Consider the following 26,531-nt stretch of genomic DNA (forward strand, 5'->3'; position numbering starts at 1 on the left):
AGATAGATAGATATACAGTATATATATATATATATATATATATATTCTATGTTGCGTTTTCTATGCTTATAGTGAAGCAACTATTTATTTTAAAATAATTCAAGTCCCCCTTATGTCTTGGTGGGTGGTTTTGGAGGTTCATTCATTGTAAGATAGGGCTCCACATGTTTTCCATGGCACAGACAGGTCTAGTCATTGAGTGGGGTTACAAAGAGATGGTTTAATGCTTTTACAATGGATCAGATTCTGCTGAGATATTGTACAGTGCAGCAGTGAGTATCTCTGGCACTGCAGCTTTAAATAAGGCTCCCCCCATCTCTGCTGAGCACTGAGAAGTGGTTAAGTGAATCCAGATTTTATGCATTTGAACCTGTGCAGCCTCAGAAGAAAGCACCTGCTTTTCCCACGGTCTGTCCTAATGCATGCGAGCAGGGAAGGCTTGTCTGGTCTACTAACCCCCTCTAGTGCTGGGCTCTGCATGTGACCTGCACAGAGCAGCCAGGGAAGCGCTGCACCTCTCTGTCCATCTCTGTGCCCCCTCTGCCCAGCCCTCTGCCCAGCTCTGTGCCCCCTCTGCCCAGCTCTGTGCCCAGCTCTCCTAGCCTCCACTGTAGACACGCATCCTCTGGATCCTCAGCCTCCGCATCCTCTGCTGTGTCTGCTCTGGAAGCTGCACACTGACTTTCATGGGGATCTCTTACCTTCTGCTTTCCCATGCATAGAGCCTGGCTGTCATGTGTGGAGGAGCATTCACTTGTCAACTTGATTATATCTTGGGGAAAAGCTGCAAGTTTCCTATGAAGAGCCTGGAACATAAGATGTCCTGTCTGCAACCTTGAGCACCGATTCCCCGGAGTGCGGTGAGATAGATGGAATTTCCCTGCCACTGACTTTGCTGGAGAGGATTTGGGAGGAAGGAGATCTGCTGCTGATGGGAGAGGGGGATGGGGGCTCTGTCATGTGAAGGGAGGGTCCTACAAGGAGCCTTCAAACTTCCCACCTGCAGCCCGAAGCAGAGGTATAGCCAAGGAGCACGACTTAGTGCGCTGCAAATGAGTGATGGCCGTGGGGTGAGTGCGCACACAGCTCATCCATCATGCACAGCCAGCACCTCACACTGCACGGCCAATAGCCAGGGTGCCAGCTAGACCTGTGCCAACTGCTACTGGCAGCGTCACCACTGGAGTTTCTGCATGTACAGTCTGTGCTGGGATTAGCACTCGTCTAGCAGTGCCAGCCATCGGTGCGCACCAGTCATCCTGCACTGGGCTACTGGCTTCTAGCACTGGCTACCAGTCTATGGCTATTTCCTATCCAGTGAAGCAGATGGCACTGCACAGGTGACAGGCTCACAGGCTCAGGACCAGAGCCAGGCTCCTTGGTGCGTCTAATATTCAGCACTAGGCTGTGCGTCTTTTTCCGCGCTACTAGCTTGTGTCTCCATCACAGCCAAGGTGTAACCGACAAGCGACATCTATTACTGCATGAACCTGGCTGCCGCATACATAACTATGGACGATCCATGGTGAAGACACCAGGGGACTTTATCCTCCCTTAGAACCTGAAAGTGCAAGATCGTTGATTGCCTACAAGACAAAAGTGCAACTTCACAGGAACTGCCTGGTGGGATCCCGACCTGACGCCTGGCACATGGTCCTGGATATTTCAGCCATTAAGTATATTTTAGTTCACAGCTCCATCTAGGAAGACTATTTGGGATACATCGCTGTTTTGCACAGGACTGGTTTGGCAGTTTGACCTTTTGGCTCCGTGCCACGCCCCCGCGTAGCCGAATTAATTCTGTGTTGGATTAGTAAAGTGACAAAGGAAGAGGAGCTGGAGCTGACTTCAGAGGGAGCCGACTAGACATGGGGTCCTGTGATGGGAGGACTCTGGTTTTGAGGACTTCTCTCCTCCTGACCCTACTTATTAACTACTTTGTTGGCTCCAACCACTTCTCTGATAACCAGGGTAAGAAATTAATTCTATTTTTTTCTGCCTCGCCCTCCCCCATTTCTTTCTCTTTGCTTTTCAGTATTTTATATGAAGTGAAATCTATACATCTTATTTAAAGTAATTTAAATTGCATATCAGTTTAATAAAACATATCATCAATAATTTACTATGGGAGATTAAATAGAGGAAGGGTGTCACAATTAGGTCACATATGCATAAATTTTCATATATTAGAATATGGAAGATTCTTGCGTGAACTCCCTATACACATATACAGTATATCAGACTATAGATTTGAGATAGATAGATAGATGGATAGATGGATAGATGGATAGATAGCTAGATAGATAGATGGATATATAGATGGATGGATATATAGATGGATGGATAGATGGATAGATAGATGGATAGAGGGATATATAGATGGCTAGATGGATGGATAGATGGATGGATAGATAGATAGATAGATAGATAGATAGATAGATAGATGAGAAAGACAGCGGTTGTACCATGTTTCTGAAGTCAGACATCTTTTTATGTAACACTCAATAGATTTTCATCAAGGCTGGGACAAAAGATTTACTGTTAGAACTTTTCAGAACTTTTATCCCCATCTATGAAATTTGTTATTGGCCACTGAGGAAGTTAAAGCTGGAATTGTAGGTTCACAACTGGTTCCTAAAGTTTACAGTACTCCTATCCATGAAAGTAGAGGAAAAGAGGCTGGACCTCCAGTAGAATGGCCTCCTTCTGGAACTTTTGGACTGGAACCTTTGTGCTAAAAATCCTTCCAATATAAAACTGATTTCATATGTTTAGGAAGTTTTGTATTATGTGGCTTGAAAGGCACGTTTGTGTTGTCTACTTGAGATGATCAATATTTATTCACACTGTTACACTGGTCAGTTATGTAACCTTGTGTGAGCTGGAGGCTGATACATCGGAGCCTCAAAGCTAAAAGCAATAATACAGAAACACAAACATAAAAGTCAGACTTTAATATTCCATAGACTTATGCAGTACTAATACTGTTGTGCCCACCGGTGCTGTATGTCACTGTAATATTTATGCTGTATACTCATCATAAGCAGCTAAATATTCCCCTGACACATCCATGCTTCGCAATCAATTGATGCATAATTTCTCTTGTTCTACATGTTTTCATTTTATTGTGTCTTTGGGTCTATTTAGTGTGTGATCTTGTGTGATTTTTTTTTATATATATATATATATATACATATATATATATATATATATATTTATTTTTATATATATATATATATATATATATATATATGTATATATGTACATATATATATATATATACAAACACACTGTATAAATATATAAATATATATATATATATATATATATATATATATACACATATACCGTGTGTGTTTATATATATACATATATATATATATATATATATATATATATATGTGTGTGTGTATAATTTTAGATTCTCCATATACACGTGGAATGGATTATTGAGCTGGTGTGATTTGTGATCAATGCATGTTATTTTGTATGTTGTATATGTAGGAGAATGTGCTGTTCCTGTTCACACAGGTGCACCAGTTTTGGATCCTACTATGTGGCAATACGGACAGATGTCTTATGGCCTCCGACATATTTATTAGTGTTATTAATGTAACGCAATAGACCAATATATTCTACAGCTTTGTAAAGAGAATGTCAAATACCAGCTCCTTTTTCCTATAGGCTCAAAATCAAATCACAAAATATCTAAAGCTCAAGTGTATCTGACATCCTATTGCATTTTGTATACAGTCATATGTCTATACCCAGCATTTAACTATCAGATAGATATTTGTATGTTCATATCACACCCAACATGTGTCCATAGCCGCCCCTCAAAAAATTAGAATAGTATAAAAACTTCTTCAAACTCACAAGACACACAAGTAGCGTCTACAGTGGCACAACTGACCTAATGGGCTGGGTTTATTGCTATTTTTTTATCTAAATGTCCCGCTTTGCTCATTTAAAAAGATCAGTAAAGTTTAAAAAAATAATATAAAATGCTGTATAGGAGCCGGCGATATATGACAGCGAATGGAAATCAATTCACCAAAGGATTAAAAAAAAAGAAAGTGCACCTTGATGTAATATATCATTCTATGTGGAAGTAGCTAAACATGATGAAATCAATAGTTTTCATGTAGTTACAAGGTCACATTGTGTTATAAGAAACCAACTGAATAAAGCTGTATGTCCCTTTAAGTATCCCTTCAAGGGAAATATATATTGTGTGTAAAGTTATCAAACTTTTCAAACTTATCAAACTTTTGTTTGGCAAATAGGAAAGATCCCATTAAGTGCACAAAATCAATTAATTGGGCAAACACACACATTTTATATATATATATATATATATATATATATATATATATATATATATATATATATATATATATATATATATATATATATGTATGTTCTTTTACCTTTGTATAACTCCAGAAAGTGGAACATTCCTAATCACAATTTCCCCAAATATTTCCCAATATGTCAAACGCTGCTCAAGGCATTCGTAAAAACACATGAGCTATCCATTAAGTGTATATATACAGTATATATATATGTATATATATATATATATATATATATATATATATATATACACAGTATATAAATATATATATATATATATATATATATATATATACATAATCAAGTAGTCAATAGTCAAATAGGGTATGGGAAAAGACCTAATTACTAATACATATAGTCCCATAAAAAATATATTTTATTAGTATGCGTTAAAATCACCAAAACCAGTGATAATTAATAAACATAGCACATATATGTGATTAGAAACATACATCAAGTGAAGCTAAGTATACCATGCGGCTTCAATCTAACCTCTGGGAATGGTGTATCCAAATTATATGGACCATACCTTATCTGCCTTTGTCTTTTCCCCCATGCGGTATCATCATTAGGGCAGATCAGTCGCCGAGGTGTGGGGGTACCATATCGTTTAGGGTTCACCCTGTGGTTAGGTAGGGCAAGGAGCATTTGGGACTTTTTTTGGGAGACATTTCTTCCAATTATTTTATGTATGTCTCTAATCACATATGTGTGCTATGTTTGTTAATTATCACTGGTTTTGGTGATTTTAACGTATGGGAATATGTGTATTAGTAATTAAGTTTTTTCCCATACCCTATTTGAGTACATGTTAAAGTGTGTATATATATATATATATATATATATATATATACACACACACTATTACAATATATTTTTTTATGGGACTACAGTATATGTATTAGTGTATCTATATACTTTAATATAGTTTACCGATAATGTATGTATACATATAGAGCAACCAAGATTGCTTTTTAGTGGTCTATGGCAGTGGTGGTCTTCCCAAGGTGCTGGACTATTGGAGACTTTCACTAAATATCTATTTATCTCTCTCTTTCATAATTAAAAGTCTCATTACAGACACTGCTGGAAAGACACACCAATAAGGAATGTAGATTGTGAGCCCCAATGGGGACAGAGATAATGATGTCTGTAAAGCTCTGTGGATTTAATGGCGCTATATAAGTGAGTACAGTAAATAAACATAGATTTGATAATACGTATCACATCATGGCGTGTAGTTTTAGGCTGTGTGCACACAGTGTGTTTAAATCATGTTTTTGATGTGTTTTGGGTGCTGATTTGTAACAAAACTGCATGCAAATCCTTATGGCCCCAAAGTCGAGAATCTTGAAGTTTTGTGCACATGTTGCTTTTTTTTGTACTCTTGCAGATTTGGTGTAGAAATCAATCTGCAGCATGTCACTTCTTTCAGTGTATTTCCACCCTAGAATGCATAAAACACCCATGCAAAAAAAAAATGCATAAAAAAACAGAGCAAAAACCCGTCAAAAATTGCCACAGAAATGTGTTTTTTCTGCCAAGAGATGCAGATTCAGTGCAGAAATTTTCGCCACCAAATACTCAGCGTGCAGACATAGCCATACATAGGACTACATTCTCATGATGTATAAATCACATAGCAGAGTTCCCTTATTCATTGTTAGCAGTCTAGAGTGCGGCTGTATGTGTTTTGTAGTTATATTGTGTTTTCAGCTGACACCTGTTCGCACTTTAGATGTGCGCGTCAGTCTTTTTGATATATTTGTAGTATAAATCACATACTGTCGCCACAAAGAGTTAAACGACAAACTCAGCTCTGCCGTGTCTTTCCTTTACGGAACAGTTGGAAAGTATTTCTGCACTTTTCTGGCTCTGATCCGGTTTTGTATAATTGCAGTAAATGTGTGTTTCCCAATACTGGACCTTTCCAACATAAATAGAGTTAATCCAATTATTACACTGTCGTCTAGGTTAATTCATAGTGATCTCATTTTATAATCTGGGATATTCTTTTGTAATTGTCTAACAAGTTGATAATCATCTGATAATCTGCGTTTCGGTCCCCCCAAACTTAATGTATATGTTTAGCTATGGCGGACTATTGTCATCCACTGTATGACACAATTACCAATGCTAGGATTCATTGTTGCGGCTGAGTTCTTCTTTTCTATCTAGATTACGGTAATTAGGGACAGTCGATGTCTTGAGGACTTTGCGGTGACACTTGTTTCTACAGATGAGCTCTCAGAAATCTGATTTTTTTTTTATTTATTTTTTTTTTTTTTTTTTTAGCCCATTCTCGGAATAGATATTTTCAAAACAAAAGCGAAATCAATAAAATCATAAGCTTTATTAAATGTTGACATTTACAACCATATATCTTGAATGTCACCGTGTCAAGAAATAAGTAATATTTGACTTTTCAATGACTGTCAGATGATATGGCGAAAATGAATACTTTAATATTCTTTACATTTTTAAAGGTTACAGATCAATGTTTTTGAATACTCGCTGGGGATTAAATAGGAAAAAAAAGAACTTTCCTCGTTCCTCACCATCCCTATACTTACCGTATTCCTTATGTTTGTTCACCAGCGCTGGCGATAGGACATAGACATTTTATGATGAATTATTTTTAGTCTGACGGACCTAGTGCTGTAAATGATATAACCTATGAAAGAATTCAATTATTAAGATGCATCACGTGGGGGTTATCATGTGCTTAGGATGATACTTTCATGGGTAAATGACCCATTATGCCGCATGTATTGTTTCCAGATTTGGTCCTTCAGAGATCATCATAAAGACGAGGGCATCGTGTATGTTAACATGGCTACATGTCACTATTCTGCTGTGCGGAGCATTTTGCGTTTGCAAATGATCTGCTACGTGTCTTGGGCACTTGCTGACAGGTTGTCTTTCAGAACTAGAGTCCATGCTGGTTCTGGGAGGTGCCTTCACAGATGCGCCTCATTCCTGATGATTGTTCTGTTTCTTAACTGGGCTTGCTCTGCCTGTGCTTAGTCAGCCGTACTTCCTGTTTGCTCAGTGTGCTCTTGGCTCCTGTCTTGTGTAAGTGTTCTGACCTTGGCTTCTGACCTTGGACCTCTTCCTGACCACGTCTCTGTCTGCTCCCTGAATCTTATACATTACCTCCTGGCTTCTGACCTCGGACCTCTTTCTGACCACATCTCTGTCTGCTCCCTGAACCTTATATGTTACCTCCCGGCTTCTGACCTTGGACCTCTTCTTGATCATGTCTCTGTCTGCACGCTGAATCTTATACTTTACCTCCCGGCTTCTGACCTCGGACCTCTTCCTGACCACGTCTCTGTCTGCTCCTTGAACCTTATATGTTATCTTCCAGCTTCTGACCTCGGACCTCTTCCTGACCATGTCTCTGTCTGTTCCCTGAACCTTATACGTTACCTCTTGGCTTCTAACCTCAGACCTATTCCTGACCACGTCTCTGTCTTTTCCCTGAACCTTATACATTACCTCCCTACTTTTGACCTCGAACCTCTTCCTGACCACACCTCTATCTTCTCCCTGAACCTTAGACGTTACCTCTTGGCTTGTGATCCTGACTTGTCTGGCTACCCTTCTATTCATACTGCTCATAGTGTTCAGCATCACACTACATTTGTGTAAGATATCGTAAATATTGACACATGAACCGCACATATACTGTTTTCTTACCCACAAACTCCTGGGAATAAAAAAAAAATATAAACTAATTTACACTACATATGCTTGTTCCATTAAAATTTATATAAGAAACCACAGTACCCTGGTAAAAAGCTTATCCTAGTAGGGAATTCACTTGAGACCCCCTCTAAGAGCCTGAACACAGAGCTGCTAACAAACACCGAGTCTTGCTCTGGTCGTTCCAGTCTGTCCATGTATAACGCTATAAGGAATTTGTTTCATTGGCCACATGCAGTACCATGTTTTTCCTATAGCGGGTGCTGTAGGTAAAATTAGCAGCTAAATGGAGCATTGTCTGACATAACCAGCTGTTTTCCCTTTTTCCACTATATAATTGGCTATAATGAGATAACCCCTTTAAGAAAGGGAATCTGTCACCAGGTTTTTGCCACCTAATCTGGGAGCAGCATAACATAGGGGCAGAGACCCTGATTCCAGCGATATGTCACTTACTGAGCTGCTTAGTGTAGTTTGGATAAAATCACTGTTTAATCAGCAGGAGATTATCATTACAGGACTACTTGGCGTGCTGCAGGTAGTCCAGCATATCCATGACCTCTGTATAACTGCTAGATCTGCAGCAGAGAAAACATTGATTTTATCAAACAGCTTCATTGGCCACATGCACTACCATATTTTTCCTATAGTGGGCGCTGTAGGTAAAATTAGCAGCTAAATGGAGCATTGTCTGACATAACCAACTGTTTTCCCTCTTTTTACTAAATTATTGTCTATAATGAGACAACCCCTTTAAGGGAATCTGTCACAAGGTTTTAGCCACCTAATCTGAGAGCAGCATAACGTAGGGGCAGAGATCCTGATTCCAGCGATGTGTCACTTACTGGGCTGCCTAGTATAGTTTTGATAAAATCACAGTTTAATCAGCAGGAGATTATCATTACAGGACTACTTGGTGCGCTGCCAAGTAGTCCAGCACATTCAGGAGCTCTATATAACCCCGCCCACACCACTGATTGGTAGTTTTTGTGTACATTGTACATGAACAGTGTTGTGCGTGGGGTTATACACAACACTACCTTCAAATAATGCTAGATCTGCAGCAAAGAAAACATTGATTTTATCAAAATGACAGCAAACAGCTCAGTAAGTGACACATCGCTGGAATCAGGGTCTCTGTCCCTACATTATGCTGCTCTCAGATGGGGAGCAAAAACCTGGTGACAGATTCCCTTTAAGGCCTCATAAGGCCTATAAGGTTTCTGTATTGCAGACTTGTATAGTTGTGCTTTGTTTTAGGGGTAAAACGCTCATTAATAACATAGAATATGACCCACAATCTTCTGCAATAAATAAAGGGAATGAAAAACTTAGTGAATATATTAAATGAGTGGAATGAGGTGAGTTCATGGTGTGATCGGCATGTGAGATAAGTGGAAGCACTTTTATTAATGTTATGTGATGGAGTGCTTCTGACTGCCGCAACTTTATACAGAGAATGTTCACTGAAATAATGGATCTGAAGCACAGAATATGAAATACAAAGTCAGATTGTGGGAAACAAGTGTCACAGACAGAAAAAGAAAAGCCAGAGCTCCAGAAAATAAAAGCAGAAGAACTCAGACTTATCAGACAAAAGTACACACTGCCCAAAAGATTTGGAAGTGTTGAACCCCCGGCAGATTACCCCGGCGCTGGACTAATATAGCGAGAAGATTTCCCTTCTTCTACATATTTTGTAAATATATTATTATATCTTTTCATAGGACAAAGCTGAAGATCTGACACTGTGATACAATGTACAGTAGTCAGTGTGCAGCTTGTATAACAGTGTAAATATGGTGTCCTCTAAATAACTCAACACACAGCCATTAATGTCTAAACCGCTGGCAACAACAATGAGTACACCCCTAAGTGAAAATGGCAAAAGTGTTAATATTTTGTGTGGCCACCATTTTTTCAAGCATTACTTTAACTCTCTTGGGCATGGAGGTCACTAGAGCTTCACAGGAGCCGCTGGATCCTCTTCCATCCTCCATGAAGACATGATGGAGCTGGTGGATGTTAGAGATCTTGCGCTCCTCCACCTTCTGTTTGAGGATGCCCCACAGATGCTCGGGGTTTAGGTCTGGTGACATGCTAGGTCAGTTCAGCAGTTTTACCTTCAGTTTCTTTAGCAAGGAGGCAGTCGTCTTAGAGGTGTGTTTGGGGTCATTATCATGTTGGAATACTGCCCTGTGGCTCAGTTTCGGGAGAGAAGGGATCATATTCTGCTTCAGTATGTAACAGTACATGTTGGTATTCATGGTTCCCTCAATGAAGTGTTGTTCACCACAGCTGGCAGCACTCATGCAGTCCAAACCATGACATTCCACCACCATGTCTGACTGTAGGCAAGACACACTTGTCTTTGTACTCCTCATCTCGTTGCCTCCACATACACATGACACCATCTGAACCAAATACATTTATCTTAGTCTCATCAGACCACAGGACTTGGTGCTAGTATTCCATGTCCTTAGTCGACTTGTCTTCGACAAACTGTATATGGGCATTCTTGTGCATCATCTTTAGGAGAGGCTTCCTTCTGGAAAAACAACCATGCAGACCAATTTAATGCATTATGTGGTGTATGGTTTGAGCACTGACAGGTTGACCCCTCACCAATGTAACCTCTGCAGCAATTCTGGCAGCACTCATGTCTATATTGATAGACATCCTCTCGATATGATGCTGAGCATGTGCACTCAACTCCATTGGTCTATTATAGTAAGGCCTGTTCTAAGTGGGTCCTGTCCTGTTAAACCGCTGTATGGTCTAGAATTCGACATTTTCTTACCCTTGACTCTGCAAAAACTCTTACTGTCGCTCTCATTCATTCTCGCCTGGATTATTGTAATTCTTTATTAATTGGTCTCCCTGTTACTAAACTCTCCCCTCTCCAATCCATTCTGAATGCCGCAGCCAGGATCATTTTCCTCTCCAACCGCTTCTCCGATACCTCTGCTCTGTGCCAATCATTGCACTGGTTGCCTATACACTACAGAGTCCAATATAAATTTATCACTCTCACTCACAAAGCTCTCCACGGTTCCGCACCCCCCTACATCTCCTCCCTCATCTCTGTCTATAACCCCACCCGTGCCCTCCGCTCTGCTAATGACCTAAGACTGACATCCTCAACAATTCGAACCTCCCACTCCCGTCTTCAAGATTTCTCACGAGCTGCACCTATGCTCTGGAACACACTACCAAGAGAAATCCGATTAATTCCCAACATCCACACCTTTAAGCGGGCCCTTAAAACACATTTCTTTAGACTAGCCTATCACCTCACCGCCCTGATCTAATCTAGTCCCTTTCTGCCCTTCATAACAAAAAAAAAATGTACTTCCAATTCTTGTCCCCTGTACCTGTATAAATTCTGGCAGGCGACCGGTCCATGCAGCTGGTTTTGAATGCCCTATTAAATTGATGGCTGGACCATATATAACAAGCTTTTCTCACCCATTCACCTTTTGTGCCTCCCCTATCTCCTCATAGACTGTAGCTTACGAGCAGGGCCCTCACTCCTCCTGGTATCTTAATTTTGTTTTTTTTTTGTACTGTCTCATATTGTCTGTACATGTCCCCTCTGAATTGTAAAGCGCTGCGGAATATGTTGGCGCTATAGAAATAAAACTTTATTATTATTATTATTATTATTATTATTATTATGGTCTTGGCCACCATGCTGCAGCTCAGTGTCAGGTGTTGACAATCTTATAGCCTTGACCATCTTCATGTAGAGGAACAAATCTTTTTTCAGATCTTCAGACAATTCTTTGCCATGAGGAGCCATGTTGAACTTCCAGTGACCAGTATGAGAGAGTGTGTGACCGATAACACCAAATGTAACACACCTGCTCCCCATTCACACCTGAGACCTTGTAACACTAATGAGTCACAGGAAAGAAAATGGTTAATTGGGCACAATTTGGCCATTTTCAAGTAGGGATGTACTCACTTTTGTTGCCAGTGGTTTAGACACTAATACCTGTCCCGAATTATTTTGAGGGGACCTAATTTACACTGTTATACAAGCTGTACACTGACTATTGTACATTGTACCAAAGTGTCATATCTTCAGTGTTGTCGCATAAAAAGATATGAAATATTTACAAAAATGTGTGAAGTGTATTCCATTTTGTGATATACTGTGTGTATATATATATGTGTATATATATATATATATATATATATATATATATATAATTATTATTTTTTTTTTTTCTAAATTAATGGAATTGTTTCAAATTTTCAATTTTGGAAGTTGTCTCCATCTTTGGGACAGGGGATAACTTCCGCATCATTGTGGCTGAAAACACTGGGACCTCCACTGATCTCTAGAGCTTTGTCTCTGAATGGAGCGTCGGTCGGTCGTACACACATCTGCACGTTAAACAATTTCTTTAAAGCTTTTGTGCACTTTTCACAAAACAATGTTTGTTTTTTTCTTACATTTGGTAGTGGTTAACATGAATTGAAAAAGTAGTAGTAGTAATAATAATAATAATAATAATTAATAAAAAAAAGTTGCACTAACATTTTCAGATGACCGGATATGTCGCCTACAACTTGTATCGCATTTCAGACTTTGTCTGACCTGCTTGTTTCAAGCACCCGAGCATGGTTGTGCTCGCTGATCACTAGTGGTTGTGTCCCACCAGTAACCCCTGCTCCTTGTGAGATCTGTGTGTCTTGGAGGACATGTCCGTTACTTGCTCTCATGTATCATTCCTGTGCTGCCTTCTGCAGACCGTGCTCTGTGTGACTCTTATATACTGTAAGGCTGGGGCTACATGGGGACATCTATCATGCCACGCTGATATTTCACTCACTTGTTGCAACAATGGATATATTGATTTCCTATCATGTTCCATTGTTAAATATAGCATGCTGCTACTGAGGCCTCTTTCACACATCAGTATTTTGCATCAGTGTTTCATCAGTGTGTCATCAGTATTTGGATGCTAAAACCAGGAGTGTCTCCAAAATACAGAACAGGTGTCAGTCTTTCAATTATAGTTCTTCTCTGTAAGTTCCATTCCTGGTTTTGGCATCCAAACACTGATGACATACTGACGAAACACTGATGACATACTGACGAAACACTGATGCAAAATACTGAAGTGTGAAAGAGGCCTGAGATACAGAGATGCAAATGTGTTAGGTTTTCTGTCATTGGTTGCAAGTTGTATGCAGCAGACTTGCCATAGGCTACAGTACAAGTTGCACCTGACATGCAACTTGTGTGTGGCTTGACTGTTTAATTCACAGCAAAATCACAGCTCTAAAATAATCGGTGAGTGAACTTAAAAAGTGATAAGTGCCACAAAAATGAACCCCAACTTGCCGCCCACTCCGAAAGGAGAACGGAACCCAATTTACCCTTCCTTGACCCCCCTCCCCGGGACCAGAAGGGAATAGTGCATGTCAGGGAACAGTGGTACCCCATAGAAAAAGCTTAGAAAGAAGAGTCTTGCACCCCACATTCACCTTGGGCTGCTATCCAAGTGAAACTAGGAGCCAGCCTAGATCACCTCCTTTCCTGGAAGAGGAGAACCTGGAATTTGCCTGATGTCCACACACCCACCGCCCTCCAGACTAATCAAGAAGGAACTCATATGTTAAACACAACCTGAAGGTAAGCCATAGCTTTACACAATACAGTCCAAGTGATCTCTGCAGAGGTGAGTGTTGTCATTCTTCTTTAGGCTAGTTTCACACTTGCGTTGGACGGGATCCGTAGCATTGCGTTGTGTGACGCATGCAACGGATGCGTTGCATATAGTGGCACAACGGATGCTACGGATCGTACAAAATAACGCAATCCGTTATAGGTTTTTTTCCTTGACTTTACACATCTGGGCATGCGCAGTTGTGTAAAGACGGATGCGTTAACGGAATCCGTCAAATGACGCATTCTAACGGAATCCGCCACAATAGGCGTCCATCCATTATAAAAACAACGGACGCCAAACGGATTCCTGCAGGTTGCGTTTTTTTGACACTCCGCTAAGTGCAGAAAAACGCTACATGCAGCGTTCCATCCCCCCGCCACAGCGTCAAAATAACGACGCTGCGTCGTCCAGCGGATGCAACGCAGACACTTGCGTTACAGTGCGTCGCCCATATAAGTCTATGGAGAATAGCGCAGTGCAGAATCTCTATCGGGGGTAGCCATCCTAGCCACCTATTGGTCTTTGCTAACATAGAAGTGACTATTGGCTGGAAACATCCCTGCCATATGACGTAGGATATAAAGCCAAACTATGACATTTAGAAAAACGTGTGACTGTTCCTGCTAACAGGTTGTGAAAGACAGAAAAAAAGACGAATTTGAGCTTTACACAAAGTTGATGAGTCACATGCACCATTTTCATGAATTTGGTGCAAAATGTTTCAGCAGAAATCACAAATCGAAAAGAAAAAGTGAGGGCTGAAAATGGCCCTTTATGTTTTTATGGTCTTGTGCTCTTAAATAAATGTGCAACTCTAAAGGGGGCTTTACACACAACGACATCGCTAACGAGATGTCGTTGGGGTCACGGAATTCGTGATGCACATCCGGCCTCACTAGTGACGTTGTTGCGTGTGAAACGTACTAACGACCGCTAGCCATCAAAATTACTCACCTAATCATTGATCGTTGACACGTCGTTCTAATCCCAAAGATCGTAGATGTTGCAGGACGCAGGTTGTTCGTCGTTCTTGAGGCAGCACACATCGCTACATGTGACACTCCGGGAACGAGGAACAACACCGTACCTGCGTCCTCTGGCAACGAGGTGGGAGTCACTTTCTTTTGGGTGGTCTCCGCCCCTCTGCTTCTATTGGACGGCTGCCGTGTGAATGCGCTGTGACGCGGCACGAACCGTCCCTTTAGAATGGAGGCGGTTCGCCGGCCACAGCGATGTCACAGGGCAGGTAAGTGCGTGTGACGGGTCCTAGCGATGTTGGCCACCATGGGCAGCGATTTGCCCGTGACGCACAACCGACGGGGGAGGGTGCGATCGCTAGTAAAGCGTGTAAAGCAGCCTTAACTCTGACTGTTCAGAAAAAGTGATAAAAATAAGGGAGAAAGAAGGTAATTTCTTTTTCTTCACTTCTCCTCTTTTCAGCAGCTATAACTTTTTAATTCTTTTGTACGACCTGGCTGTGTGGAATTATGTTTTATATGGTAAAACTTGTGTTATTTTTGCACTCTTTTGTGGTATATATACTGAACATTACTATGAAATGTACAATTTTGTTTTACTCTGCAAATATAGAAAAAAAGCTATTTTGGGATTTTTGGGGGCATTTGACAGCAAATAACCCATTGAATAAATTATCAGGTTAAATGGTCGTGTGGATACCCATTACGTGTATTTTTTATTGTAAACAGTTTTTCTTTTTAATTTTTATTTCTTTTTACATTTTTTTTTGCATTTGTTTTATATGCATTTATTTCTTTTACATAATTTGTCCACTAAGAGATCATCAAAGATGTATGGAGAACTTTTGTATTTTTATTGATCATTTATTTCTGATGTAACTCGGGCATCCATAACAGTCCCAGTTACAGGGGAAAACAACCCACTGGGGAGCCAGACACACGTTACTTAGCAGAGCTGATCTGGATCTGTTAGGACTCAGCTCTGCCATGTGGGCAGCTAACCAGGCTGATCATGTGATCACCAATTTCTAGAGGCGCATCAACATTTAGTGATTATAGGGTTAAAAATGCAAACATCATCCTTTCCATGAACTTCTCTTGAATTGAACAAGTAAAGAAACATGAATACATTAAAAATAATGCAAACAATTGTATAAACATTTTTTTTGGGGAGGAATTACTATGTTTTATCTGCAAAATTTATAGCTTTGTGTGTGTGGGGGGGTGAAGAATAAAAAAAACTTTTGTTTTTTTTTCTAATTTAAGCTGTTCACTTCTGACATAAATAATGAGTTATTTATTCTATTGGTTGGTACAATTATGGTGATACCTCCCAAAATGCACCAGGGCTTATAGCACTTATTTATGGTGAAACACAGGTTGGGGGAAAATTTACCCTCCCAAAATAGGCAGACATCCCTAGAGGAATCATGTTTACCAGACCCCTGACATTTGCATTGCTACCAGGTCCTCCTGTGATCCACAGCGGGCGCTCACAGCAGGTCCTTTCCTTGTGTGCTCTACAGCCGTCCTCCCCTGCTTCCTGCTAGCACTCATTCAGACTCATCAGATCGCAGGAACATCTACATACACACACACACACACACACACACAGAAACATCCAGTGGTCCCATACTGCTTCCAACCGGCAGCTCTGTGGAATGCGCGGACCTGCAGTGGAACGCATGGAGTGCCTGTGGTAGAATGCATGGATGTGTTCCACTGCAGGTCCTTGTGTGCTCCACAGCCATCCTCCCCTGCTTCCAGCTAGCACTCATTCATACACATCAGATCGCAGGAACATCTACATACACACACAGACACACAGAAACATCCAGTGGTACCGTACTGCTTCCAACCGGCAGCTTTATGGAAAGCGCGGACCTGCAGTGGAACGCATGGAGTGCCTGTGGTAGAATGCATGGATGTGTTCCACTGCAGGTCCTTGTGTGCTCCACAGCCATCCTCCCCTGCTTCCAGCTAGCACTCATTCATACACATCAGATCGCAGGAACATCTACATACACACAGACACACAGAAACATCCAGTGGTACCGTACTGCTTCCAACCGGCAGCTTTGTGGAAAGCGCGGACCTGCGGTGGAACGCATGGAGGACCTGCGGTAGAATGCATCAATGTGTTGCACTGCAGGTCCTCGCGTTCCATAGCCTCCCATTCAGGGTCTTTTAAGTATGATTGTGGGGTCTGTGTTTTCTCTTTTGGGGATGTCTGCTTTCTATAATGAAGGGTCCTACATGGACACTCCATTATTGAACAGCAGCTAGGGCTTATTTTCAGGGTAGGGCTTATATTTAAGACTTAACAAAAAAGGCCAAAAATTCCTGCTAGGGCTTATTTTCGGGGTAGGGCTTATTTTCAGGGAAACACGGTATATTGAGTTTTTTCATGTTTTACAACTTTTACCCCATCATAGCAAATTTCATAGTAAAGAACAATACATATATTGTCTAATGCCCCATATGTGGACTTGTTTTTGGTGTAGGACCAGTTGTATGTATGTATTTATTTATTTATTGAACCCTTTTGGAGTATATATAAATTATTGATTACATTTTATTAGTTTTCTACGAAGAGATTGGGAAAAAAATCAACAGTTCCTACATTGTTTTTCCCCCTCGCTTTTTATGCAGATTACTTCACAATCTAAGTGACACATTAGCCTTATTATACAGGTGATTATGACTGTGGATACACCGTATATGTGGAATTTTATTTTCTTTAGCTGTTAACTTTTTTTTGTTTTAATAAAATGTATTTATTTTTTAGTCCCAGTAGGAGACTTCACTTTTCGGTCTTTTGATTGCTTATATAACGTCTTGGTATTTGCCAGAAGGGGGATAAGGGAGTTTTCTGAAATGACACAATATAAACTTCTTGTATTAAGTTCTTTTCTACAAAAGTTGTTTCTCTAATATTGTAAACTGTGCAATGAGTTCAACAGAGAAAAACATTTTTTATTACGGTATTAAAAAAAAATTGAAGTAGAAGATATGAAAAATTCTAGTTGATAGGAAAGATAATAGATCGGACATGTTCTATTTTACACAATCTATTCTTTTATAAAAAGGCTCGTTTCCTCTATGCCAATCTAAAACACAAATAGTTTGTGTGAGGGCATCGGCTTGTTCCTTGAATCAGACACTACAGGATGATGCACAACATTTCTGCTTATGTTTTGACATGTAAGGCCTTGTGCGCACACTGCGTTTTTACCCGCGGTTTTGCTGCAGAAATTTCTTGAGAAATGGTTGTAACCTTTCTGCAGACATTTCCCAGCAAAATCTATGGGAAAAAAAAATAGCTGTGCGCACGCTGCGTTTTTTTCTCAAGGAAATTCTTTTTTCAGAATTTCTTGAGAAAATTTCTTGAGAAAATGTGCATGTCACTTCTTTTCCGCAGGTACCTGCAGTATTTCACTCCATTCACTATACTGTAATCGCAAAATACCGCGGGTATACCGCAGGTAGCAAATGATGTGCGGTATACCCTCGGTATAGCCACGGTTTACCTGCGGTAATGTACATCGCTGCCTGCGTTTTGCAGGGAAGTGATGTCATTATGACAGGAAGAGGAAGCGGAGCCGAGAGTAAACACACACATCACAGACACAGACATAGAGCACACACATATCACACTCACACACAGACATATAGAATACACATAGAAATCAAACGGACAAATAAAAAAAAAACACACGGGCTACGCCATATTTTTACCGTCCAGCCGTGTAAACACACAGCGGCGGCCCGGTATTCTCAGGCTGGGGAGGGCGAGGGGCAGGGTTAACGCCCCCTTCCTCCCGCAGCCGAGAATATCAGCCCGCAGCATCCATTATGCGGCAGTCCCGGCTCTTCCAGATGCCGTGATGCGGTGGCAATCAAGGTAATAATGAGTTAAATGTCAGTGGATCGCTGTCATTTAAGTCCAGGCTTAATCATGGCAGCGTCTATGAGACAGCTGACATGATTAACCCGTAAGTAAAGTGAATAAACACACACACACACCAAAAAATCTTTTATTTTAAATAAAAGACAAAAAGCCCCCTCTTTCACCCCTTTATTAACCACCCCAACACACAGCTCCGGCGTAATCCACGCAGGTTCACGATGCTTGTATCCAGCCGCGACTGACACTGCACTGAATGCAACCTCGTAACGAGCCTGCAGAGGTAATTACAGGTCATTTCCCACGATCGGTAATGTGAACACAATACCGCTCGGGAGAACTGCAGTGTGTGCTCACAGGGACTCTATCTATTGATTGATCTGTCCTCTATCATTCTATCTATCCTTCTATCTATCTATCCTTCTATCTATCTATCTATCTATCCATTATCTATTTATTTATCTATCTAGCCATTATCTATCTATCTATCTATCTATCTTTTGGTGCGTTTTTTTTTATCGCAGATGCGGTAATCTTCAACTCCCAGAAGTTTCTCAAGATATTTTCTTGAGAAAAATCACTTTCTAGTGCGCACATAGCCTTAGGTATGTTACATAGATATACAGTGTATTTGTCACGGCGACTGCAGACCTATTCACACTTCAGAGTCTAGTAGGCAACCTGATGCTTCTTAATTGCTCAGCCAGAGTTGGGCGCCGACTGTTTTGTGCTCTCAGCTTTCCGGTTTAGCAGAAGTTAATTTCTGCTGGCTGGTGAGTGGCTGCTGGGGTCACAGGTAGCTGACCTCCTATCACAGTTGCCCCCGCCATTTAAAAGATGGTGGATTATAGCTCTAGCTCTGCTCCAGCGTTATCGGTCTTTGTGCGTGGTGACCCTGTAACTGGTGAACTATTTGGTGTGCTGTGGAAATATCCTTGTTGTTTGTTTATTTCCTCCCTGTACTTTACTTCTCCCTGAGCACATATTGTCGTTTCCCCTGTGTGTGCTTGCAGTGAGTTTGAGCTTTGGTTTTCCCCTGCCTATAGGTACTGTTCTTGTGGGATTCTTTATCCCAGTCCTTGCCCTCCCCAGGGAGTGGGGAGAGGGGGTGTTGGACCAGGGCTACTCAGGAGTCAGGGCCACGTTGGTGGTCTAGACCTGGCTACCATTGAGCCTACCATTGGAATAAAGGACAGTCTAGGCCCCTAGTCTGAGGGCCAGTCTAGGTGCCTTTACCCCTGGTTACCATGTCATACCCATGACAGTATTACAGCATAAATTACATCTGTCCCAAATTTGCTCTGTCTGTCACGATTTTTCAGAAACAATCGCAGTAAATTCACAACATCCTGGCCCTAAAGTAAACCCACCCACAAATGGACGAATCCAGGCACAAATGAAATGTTCCTAAATTACCAACATGAATGTTGACAACTATGTTATAGGATTGGGGCTTCTATAGAGAAGAGATGTTTTATATCCCAATTGACTTATTTCTTATGAACTTGAAAAAGGGTTTTTTTTACTAGAAAAAGGGGGTAAAATGAGACCTACTTGATAGTAATGGTCCACTTGTAATAACCCTTAAAAATATTGTATCTTCTCATACTAATTACAAAAAAATACACAGCTAAAAATTAAGACTGTTTCCATTTACACATCTAAACTAGAAAGTATAATAATTAGTGATGAGCGAGCACTACCATGCTCAAGTGCTCGGTACTCGTCGTGATGACTCGAGCAGTCGGAGGCTTGGAAAGGCTTAACTCGTTTATTGAGTATAATGGAAGACAAAGGAAAACTTCAGCATTCTTCCGGACGATCTTTTGGAAGAACGCTCGAGTTCCCCATTGCATACCAATATATTCCATATACGAGTCAAGCTTGTCCAAGCGTCTGACTGCTCGTTATGTAGTACCTGAGCATGGCAGTGCTCACTAATCACTAGTTACGAATACCACGTACCTAAGCTTGGTAGTGCTCGCTCATCCCTAGTTTCAAGTACGCAAGCCTGGTAATGCTCGCTTATCACTAGTTATGAGTACTGAGCACCCGAGCATGATAGTGCTCACTCATCACTAATTCCGAGTACCGAACACCCGAGCATGGTACTGCTCGCTCATCACTAATTATGGGTACCGAGCACCCGAGCATGGTAGTGCTCACTCATCACTACTTATAAGTACCGAGCACCAGAGCATGGTAGTGCTCACTCATCACTACTTATAAGTACCGAGCACCAGAGCATGGTAGTGCTCACTCATCACTACTTATAAGTACCGAGCACCTGAGCATGGTAGTGCTCGATCATCACTAGTTACGAGTACCAAACACCCGAGCATGGTAGTGCCCGCTCATCACTAGTTACCAGTACCGAGCACCCGAGCATGGTAGTGCCCGCTCATCACTAGTTACCAGTACCGAGCACCTGAGCATGGTAGTGCCCGCTCATCACTAGAGATGAGCGAACCGGTCGCGGTTCGGCTCGAGGTTGGTTCGCCGAACGGACCTCCCGTTCGAGTTCGGTTCGTCGAACATTCGACGAACCGAACTCGAACTGCATAGGAAACAATGGCAGGCAATCACAAACACAGAAAAACACCTAGAAAACACCCTCAAAGGTGTCCTAAAGGTGACAAACAACTCAAACACATTGGAAAGTGACAAGGACATATACTCATGCGAAAACAAAACAGCTGGACAAGGAAAAAGAGGAGGACACACAGATATAGGCATGGCACGCCCTTCTAAAATCATGTAAAACACCGCAAGGTGACTCCAAGCGGAGTCTCCCTTTTTTCCAAAAATTGGGCCACACACACACCCACCCCTTCAGTGGTAGCACTTGTGCCCCAGTTGCACACTTCACAGCTAGATTTGCATCAAGCACATTCAAAAATACGCCATAATTAACCGTCCCCAGGATGACACCAGGGTAGGTAGCTAAGTCTTTCCTGATCCCAGCTCTGTGCAGCTTGGATCATTTATAAAAAACACAGCAATCAAGGGTTACTCCAAGCGGAGTCTCCCTTTTTTCCAAAAATTGGGCCCCACACACACCCACCCCTTCAGTGGCAGCAGTTGTGCCCTAGTTGTACACTTCACAGCTACATTTGCATCAAGCACATTCAAAATACGCCATTCTTATCCGTCCCCAGGATGACACCGGGGTAGGTAGCAAAGTCTTTCCTGATCCCAGCTCTGTTCATCTTGGCTTCTTTTAAAAACAATGTAAGCAAGGGTTACTCCAAGCGGAGTCTCCCTTTTTTCCAAAAATTGGGCCCCACACACACCCACCCCTTCAGTGGCAGCAGTTGTGCCCTAGTTGTACACTTCACAGCTACATTTGCATCAAGCACATTCAAAAATACGCCATTCTTATCCATCCCCAGGATGACACCGGGGTAGGTAGCAAAGTCTTTGCTGACCCATGACTTGTTCATCTTGGCTTCTTTTAAAAACAATGTAAGCAAGGGTTACTCCAAGCGGAGTCTCCCTTTTTTCCAAAAATTGGGCCCCACACACACCCACCCCTTCAGTGGCAGCAGTTGTGCCCTAGTTGTACACTTCACAGCTACATTTGCATCAAGCACATTCAAAAATACGCCATTCTTATCCGTCCCCAGGATGACACCGGGGTAGGTAGCAAAGTCTTTCCTGATCCCAGCTCTGTTCATCTTGGCTTCTTTTAAAAACACATCAAGCAAGGGTTACTCCAAGCGGAGTCTCCCTTTTTTTCCAAAAATTGGGCCCCACACACCCACCCATTCAGTGGCAGCAGTTGTGCCCCAGTTGTACACTTCACAGCTAGATTTGCATCAAGCACATTCAAAAATACGTCATTCTTATCCGTCCCCAGGATGACACCGGGGTAGGTAGCAAAGTCTTTCCTGATCCCAGCTCTGTTCATCTTGGCTTCTTTTAAAAACACATCAAGCAAGGGTTACTCCAAGCGGAGTCTCCCTTTTTTCCAAAAATTGGGCCCCACACACACCCACCCCTTCAGTGGCAGCAGTTGTGCCCTAGTTGTACACTTCACAGCTACATTTGCATCAAGCACATTCAAAAATACGCCATTCTTATCCGTCCCCAGGATGACACCGGGGTAGGTAGCAAAGTCTTTCCTGATCCCAGCTCTGTTCATCTTGGCTTCTTTTAAAAACACATCAAGCAAGGGTTACTCCAAGCGGAGTCTCACTTTTTTTCCAAAAATTGGGCCCCACACACCCACCCATTCAGTGGCAGCAGTTGTGCCCCAGTTGTACACTTCACAGCTAGATTTGCATCAAGCACATTCAAAAATACGTCATTCTTATCCGTCCCCAGGATGACACCGGGGTAGGTAGCAAAGTCTTTCCTGATCCCAGCTCTGTTCATCTTGGCTTCTTTTAAAAACACAGCAAGCAAGGGTTACTCCAAGCGGAGTCTCCCTTTTTTCCAAAAATTGGGCCCCACACACACCCACCCCTTCAGTGGCAGCAGTTGTGCCCTAGTTGTACACTTCACAGCTACATTTGCATCAAGCACATTCAAAAATACGCCATTCTTATCCGTCCCCAGGATGACACCGGGGTAGGTAGCAAAGTCTTTGCTGACCCATGACTTGTTCATCTTGGCTTCTTTTAAAAACAATGTAAGCAAGGGTTACTCCAAGCGGAGTCTCCCTTTTTTCCAAAAATTGGGCCCCACACACACCCACCCCTTCAGTGGCAGCAGTTGTGCCCTAGTTGTACACTTCACAGCTACATTTGCATCAAGCACATTCAAAAATACGCCATTCTTATCCGTCCCCAGGATGACACCGGGGTAGGTAGCAAAGTCTTTGCTGACCCATGACTTGTTCATCTTGGCTTCTTTTAAAAACAATGTAAGCAAGGGTTACTCCAAGCGGAGTCTCCCTTTTTTCCAAAAATTGGGCCCCACACACACCCACCCCTTCAGTGGCAGCAGTTGTGCCCTAGTTGTACACTTCACAGCTACATTTGCATCAAGCACATTCAAAAATACGCCATTCTTATCCGTCCCCAGGATGACACCGGGGTAGGTAGCAAAGTCTTTCCTGATCCCAGCTCTGTTCATCTTGGCTTCTTTTAAAAACACATCAAGCAAGGGTTACTCCAAGCGGAGTCTCCCTTTTTTTCCAAAAATTGGGCATCACACACCCACCCATTCAGTGGCAGCAGTTGTGCCCCAGTTGTACACTTCACAGCTAGATTTGCATCAAGCACATTCAAAAATACGTCATTCTTATCCGTCCCCAGGATGACACCGGGGTAGGTAGCAAAGTCTTTCCTGATCCCAGCTCTGTTCATCTTGGCTTCTTTTAAAAACACAGCAAGCAAGGGTTACTCCAAGCGGAGTCTCCCTTTTTTTCCAAAAATTGGGCCCCACACACCCACCCATTCAGTGGCAGCAGTTGTGCCCCAGTTGTACACTTCACAGCTAGATTTGCATCAAGCACATTCAAAAATACGCCATAATTAACCGTCCCCAGGATGACACCAGGGTAGGTAGCAAAGTGTTTCCTGATCCCAGCTCTGTTCATCTTGGCTTCTTTTAAAAACACAGCAAGCAAGGGTTACTCCAAGCGGAGTCTCCCTTTTTTTCCAAAAATTGGGCCCCACACACCCACCCATTCAGTGGCAGCAGTTGTGCCCCAGTTGTACACTTCACAGCTAGATTTGCATCAAGCACATTCAAAAATACGCCATAATTAACCGTCCCCAGGATGACACCAGGGTAGGTAGCAAAGTCTTTCCTGATCCCAGCTCTGTTCATCTTGGCTTCTTTTAAAAACAATGTAAGCAAGGGTTACTCCAAGCGGAGTCTCCCTTTTTTTCCAAAAATTGGGCCCCACACACCCACCCATTCAGTGGCAGCACTTGTGCCCTAGTTGCAAACAGGATGTTTTGATTTGCATCAAGCACATTCCAAATCAACAAGCATTTACTCTCCCCAGGATGACACAGGGGTAGTAAATTCCTTCTGGATCCATGACTTGTTCATTTTGATGAACGTCAGTCTGTCCACATTGTCACTGGACAGACGCGTGCGCTTATCTGTCAGCACACACCCAGCAGCACTGAATACACGTTCAGAGACAACGCTGGCAGCTGGACACGACAAAATCTCCAAGGCGTAAGTTGCGAGCTCTGGCCATTTTTCTAGGTTTGAAGCCCAAAAGGAGCAAGGCTCCAGTTGCACAGTCATGGCATCGATGTTCATTTGGAGATACTCCTGTATCATCCTCTCCAGCCGTTGACTATGTGTCAGACTTGTTGTCTCTGGTGGCCTTGCAAAAGAGGGTCTAAAAAAATTATGAAAAGATTCCATAAAATTGCTGTTACCGGCACCAGATACGGTCCTACTGGTATGGGTAGACTGTTGAAGATGACGAGACCGTCCCATGTTTGTCAAGTTACAACTGGGAGATTCACTCCCTGCACCTGCACGGTTGTTTGGTGGAAAAGCCGAGCTAAGATCTAGTAACAGCTTCTGCTGATACTCCTGCATACGTGCGTCCCTTTCTATGGCTGGAATTATGTCACAAAATTTGGACTTGTACCGGGGATCTAATAGTGTGGCAATCCAGTAGTCATCATCACTTCTAATTTTGACAATACGACTGTCATGTTGGAGGTAGTGCAACAAAAAGGCACTCATGTGTCTTGCGCAGCCATGCGGACCAAGTCCACGCTGTGTTTGTGGCATAGAGGTGCTACCCGTTCTTTCTTCCTCTGACATCTGACCCCAACCTATTTCAACTGAAATTTGACCAAGGTCTCCCTCATCCGCTGAGTCTTCCATGTCCATGGACAGTTCGTCCTCCATTTCTTCATGTTCTCCTGCACCTTGCTCAACATTTCGCCTGCTACTTTGCGCCCTTGTCGATCCCTGTCCCCCTTGGTCCCATGCCTGCTGCGTTGGTGATGATGAACGTCTGGACCTTGGTGATGTTGTTGTCCCTTGCGCATATGAATCCTCCTGTAGTTCCTCCCCTTCATGTTGTCCCACCCCCTGACTCCGAATAGTGTTTAGCGTGTGCTCCAGCATGTAAATGACTGGAATCGTCATGCTGATAATGGCATTGTCAGCGCTAAACATATTCGTCGCCATGTCGAAACTGTGCAGAAGGGTGCATAGGTCCTTGATCTGAGACCACTCCATCAGGGTGATCTGCCCCACCTCTGCATCTCGTTGGCCCAGGCTATACGTCATGAAGTATAGCACCAGGGCTCTGCGGTGCTGCCACAGTCGCTGTAACATGTGGAGAGTTGAATTCCAGCGTGTCGCCACATCGCATTTCAGGCGATGAACCGGCAGGCCGAAAGACTTCTGGAGCGATGCAAGTCGCTCAGCTGCGGCGCTTGAACGGCGGAAGTGAGCAGACAGTTTTCGTGCCCTGTTCAGAAGGCCATCTAGGCCGGGATAGTGTGTTAAAAATTGCTGCACGACAAGGTTCAACACGTGAGCCATACAAGGTACGTGTGTCACCTTGCCCAGGCGAAGGGCCGCACCCAGGTTTGCAGCATTGTCGCACACGGCCTTACCAGGCTGCAGGTTGAGTGGAGACAACCATTTATTAAACTCGGACCGCAGAGCTGACCACAACTCCTCAGCTGTGTGACTCTTATTACCAAGACATGTCAAGCTAAAGACCGCCTGATGCCGTTGCGCTCTGCTGCCAGCATAGTAATGAGGGGTGCGTGATTCCTTCTGCGCAGTGAGAACGCTGGTGGCCTGACCAGGCAGGCTTGGGGCGGAGGTGGAGGACCCAGATGAGGTGGAGGATGCAGAAGCAGTGGCGGAACTTGGACAGACAGAGGATTGACACACAAGTCGTGGGGACGGCAAGACTTGTGCAGCAGACCCTTCACCATCTATCACCATAGTTACCCA

The 26,531-nt window shown here is 42.6% G+C and overlaps 1 protein-coding gene across 2 annotated transcripts in view; it reads left to right on the top strand.

Moving 5' to 3' along the window:
• The first annotated feature begins 352 nt into the window (after nt 1-352).
• Nucleotides 353-26,531, top strand: part of EPHA6 (EPH receptor A6) — a 1,356,729-nt gene continuing 1,330,550 nt past the window's right edge. For both annotated transcript variants that reach the window (XM_075335125.1, XM_075335126.1), the window contains exon 1: nt 353-1,971. In XM_075335125.1, the coding sequence (XP_075191240.1) occupies nt 1,869-1,971 (103 nt within the window). In that variant the 5' untranslated portion in view covers nt 353-1,868. The remainder of the gene's footprint in view (nt 1,972-26,531) is intronic.

Source organism: Anomaloglossus baeobatrachus, chromosome 2, assembly GCF_048569485.1.
Source record: "Anomaloglossus baeobatrachus isolate aAnoBae1 chromosome 2, aAnoBae1.hap1, whole genome shotgun sequence".
Lineage (NCBI taxonomy): Eukaryota > Metazoa > Chordata > Amphibia > Anura > Aromobatidae > Anomaloglossus > Anomaloglossus baeobatrachus.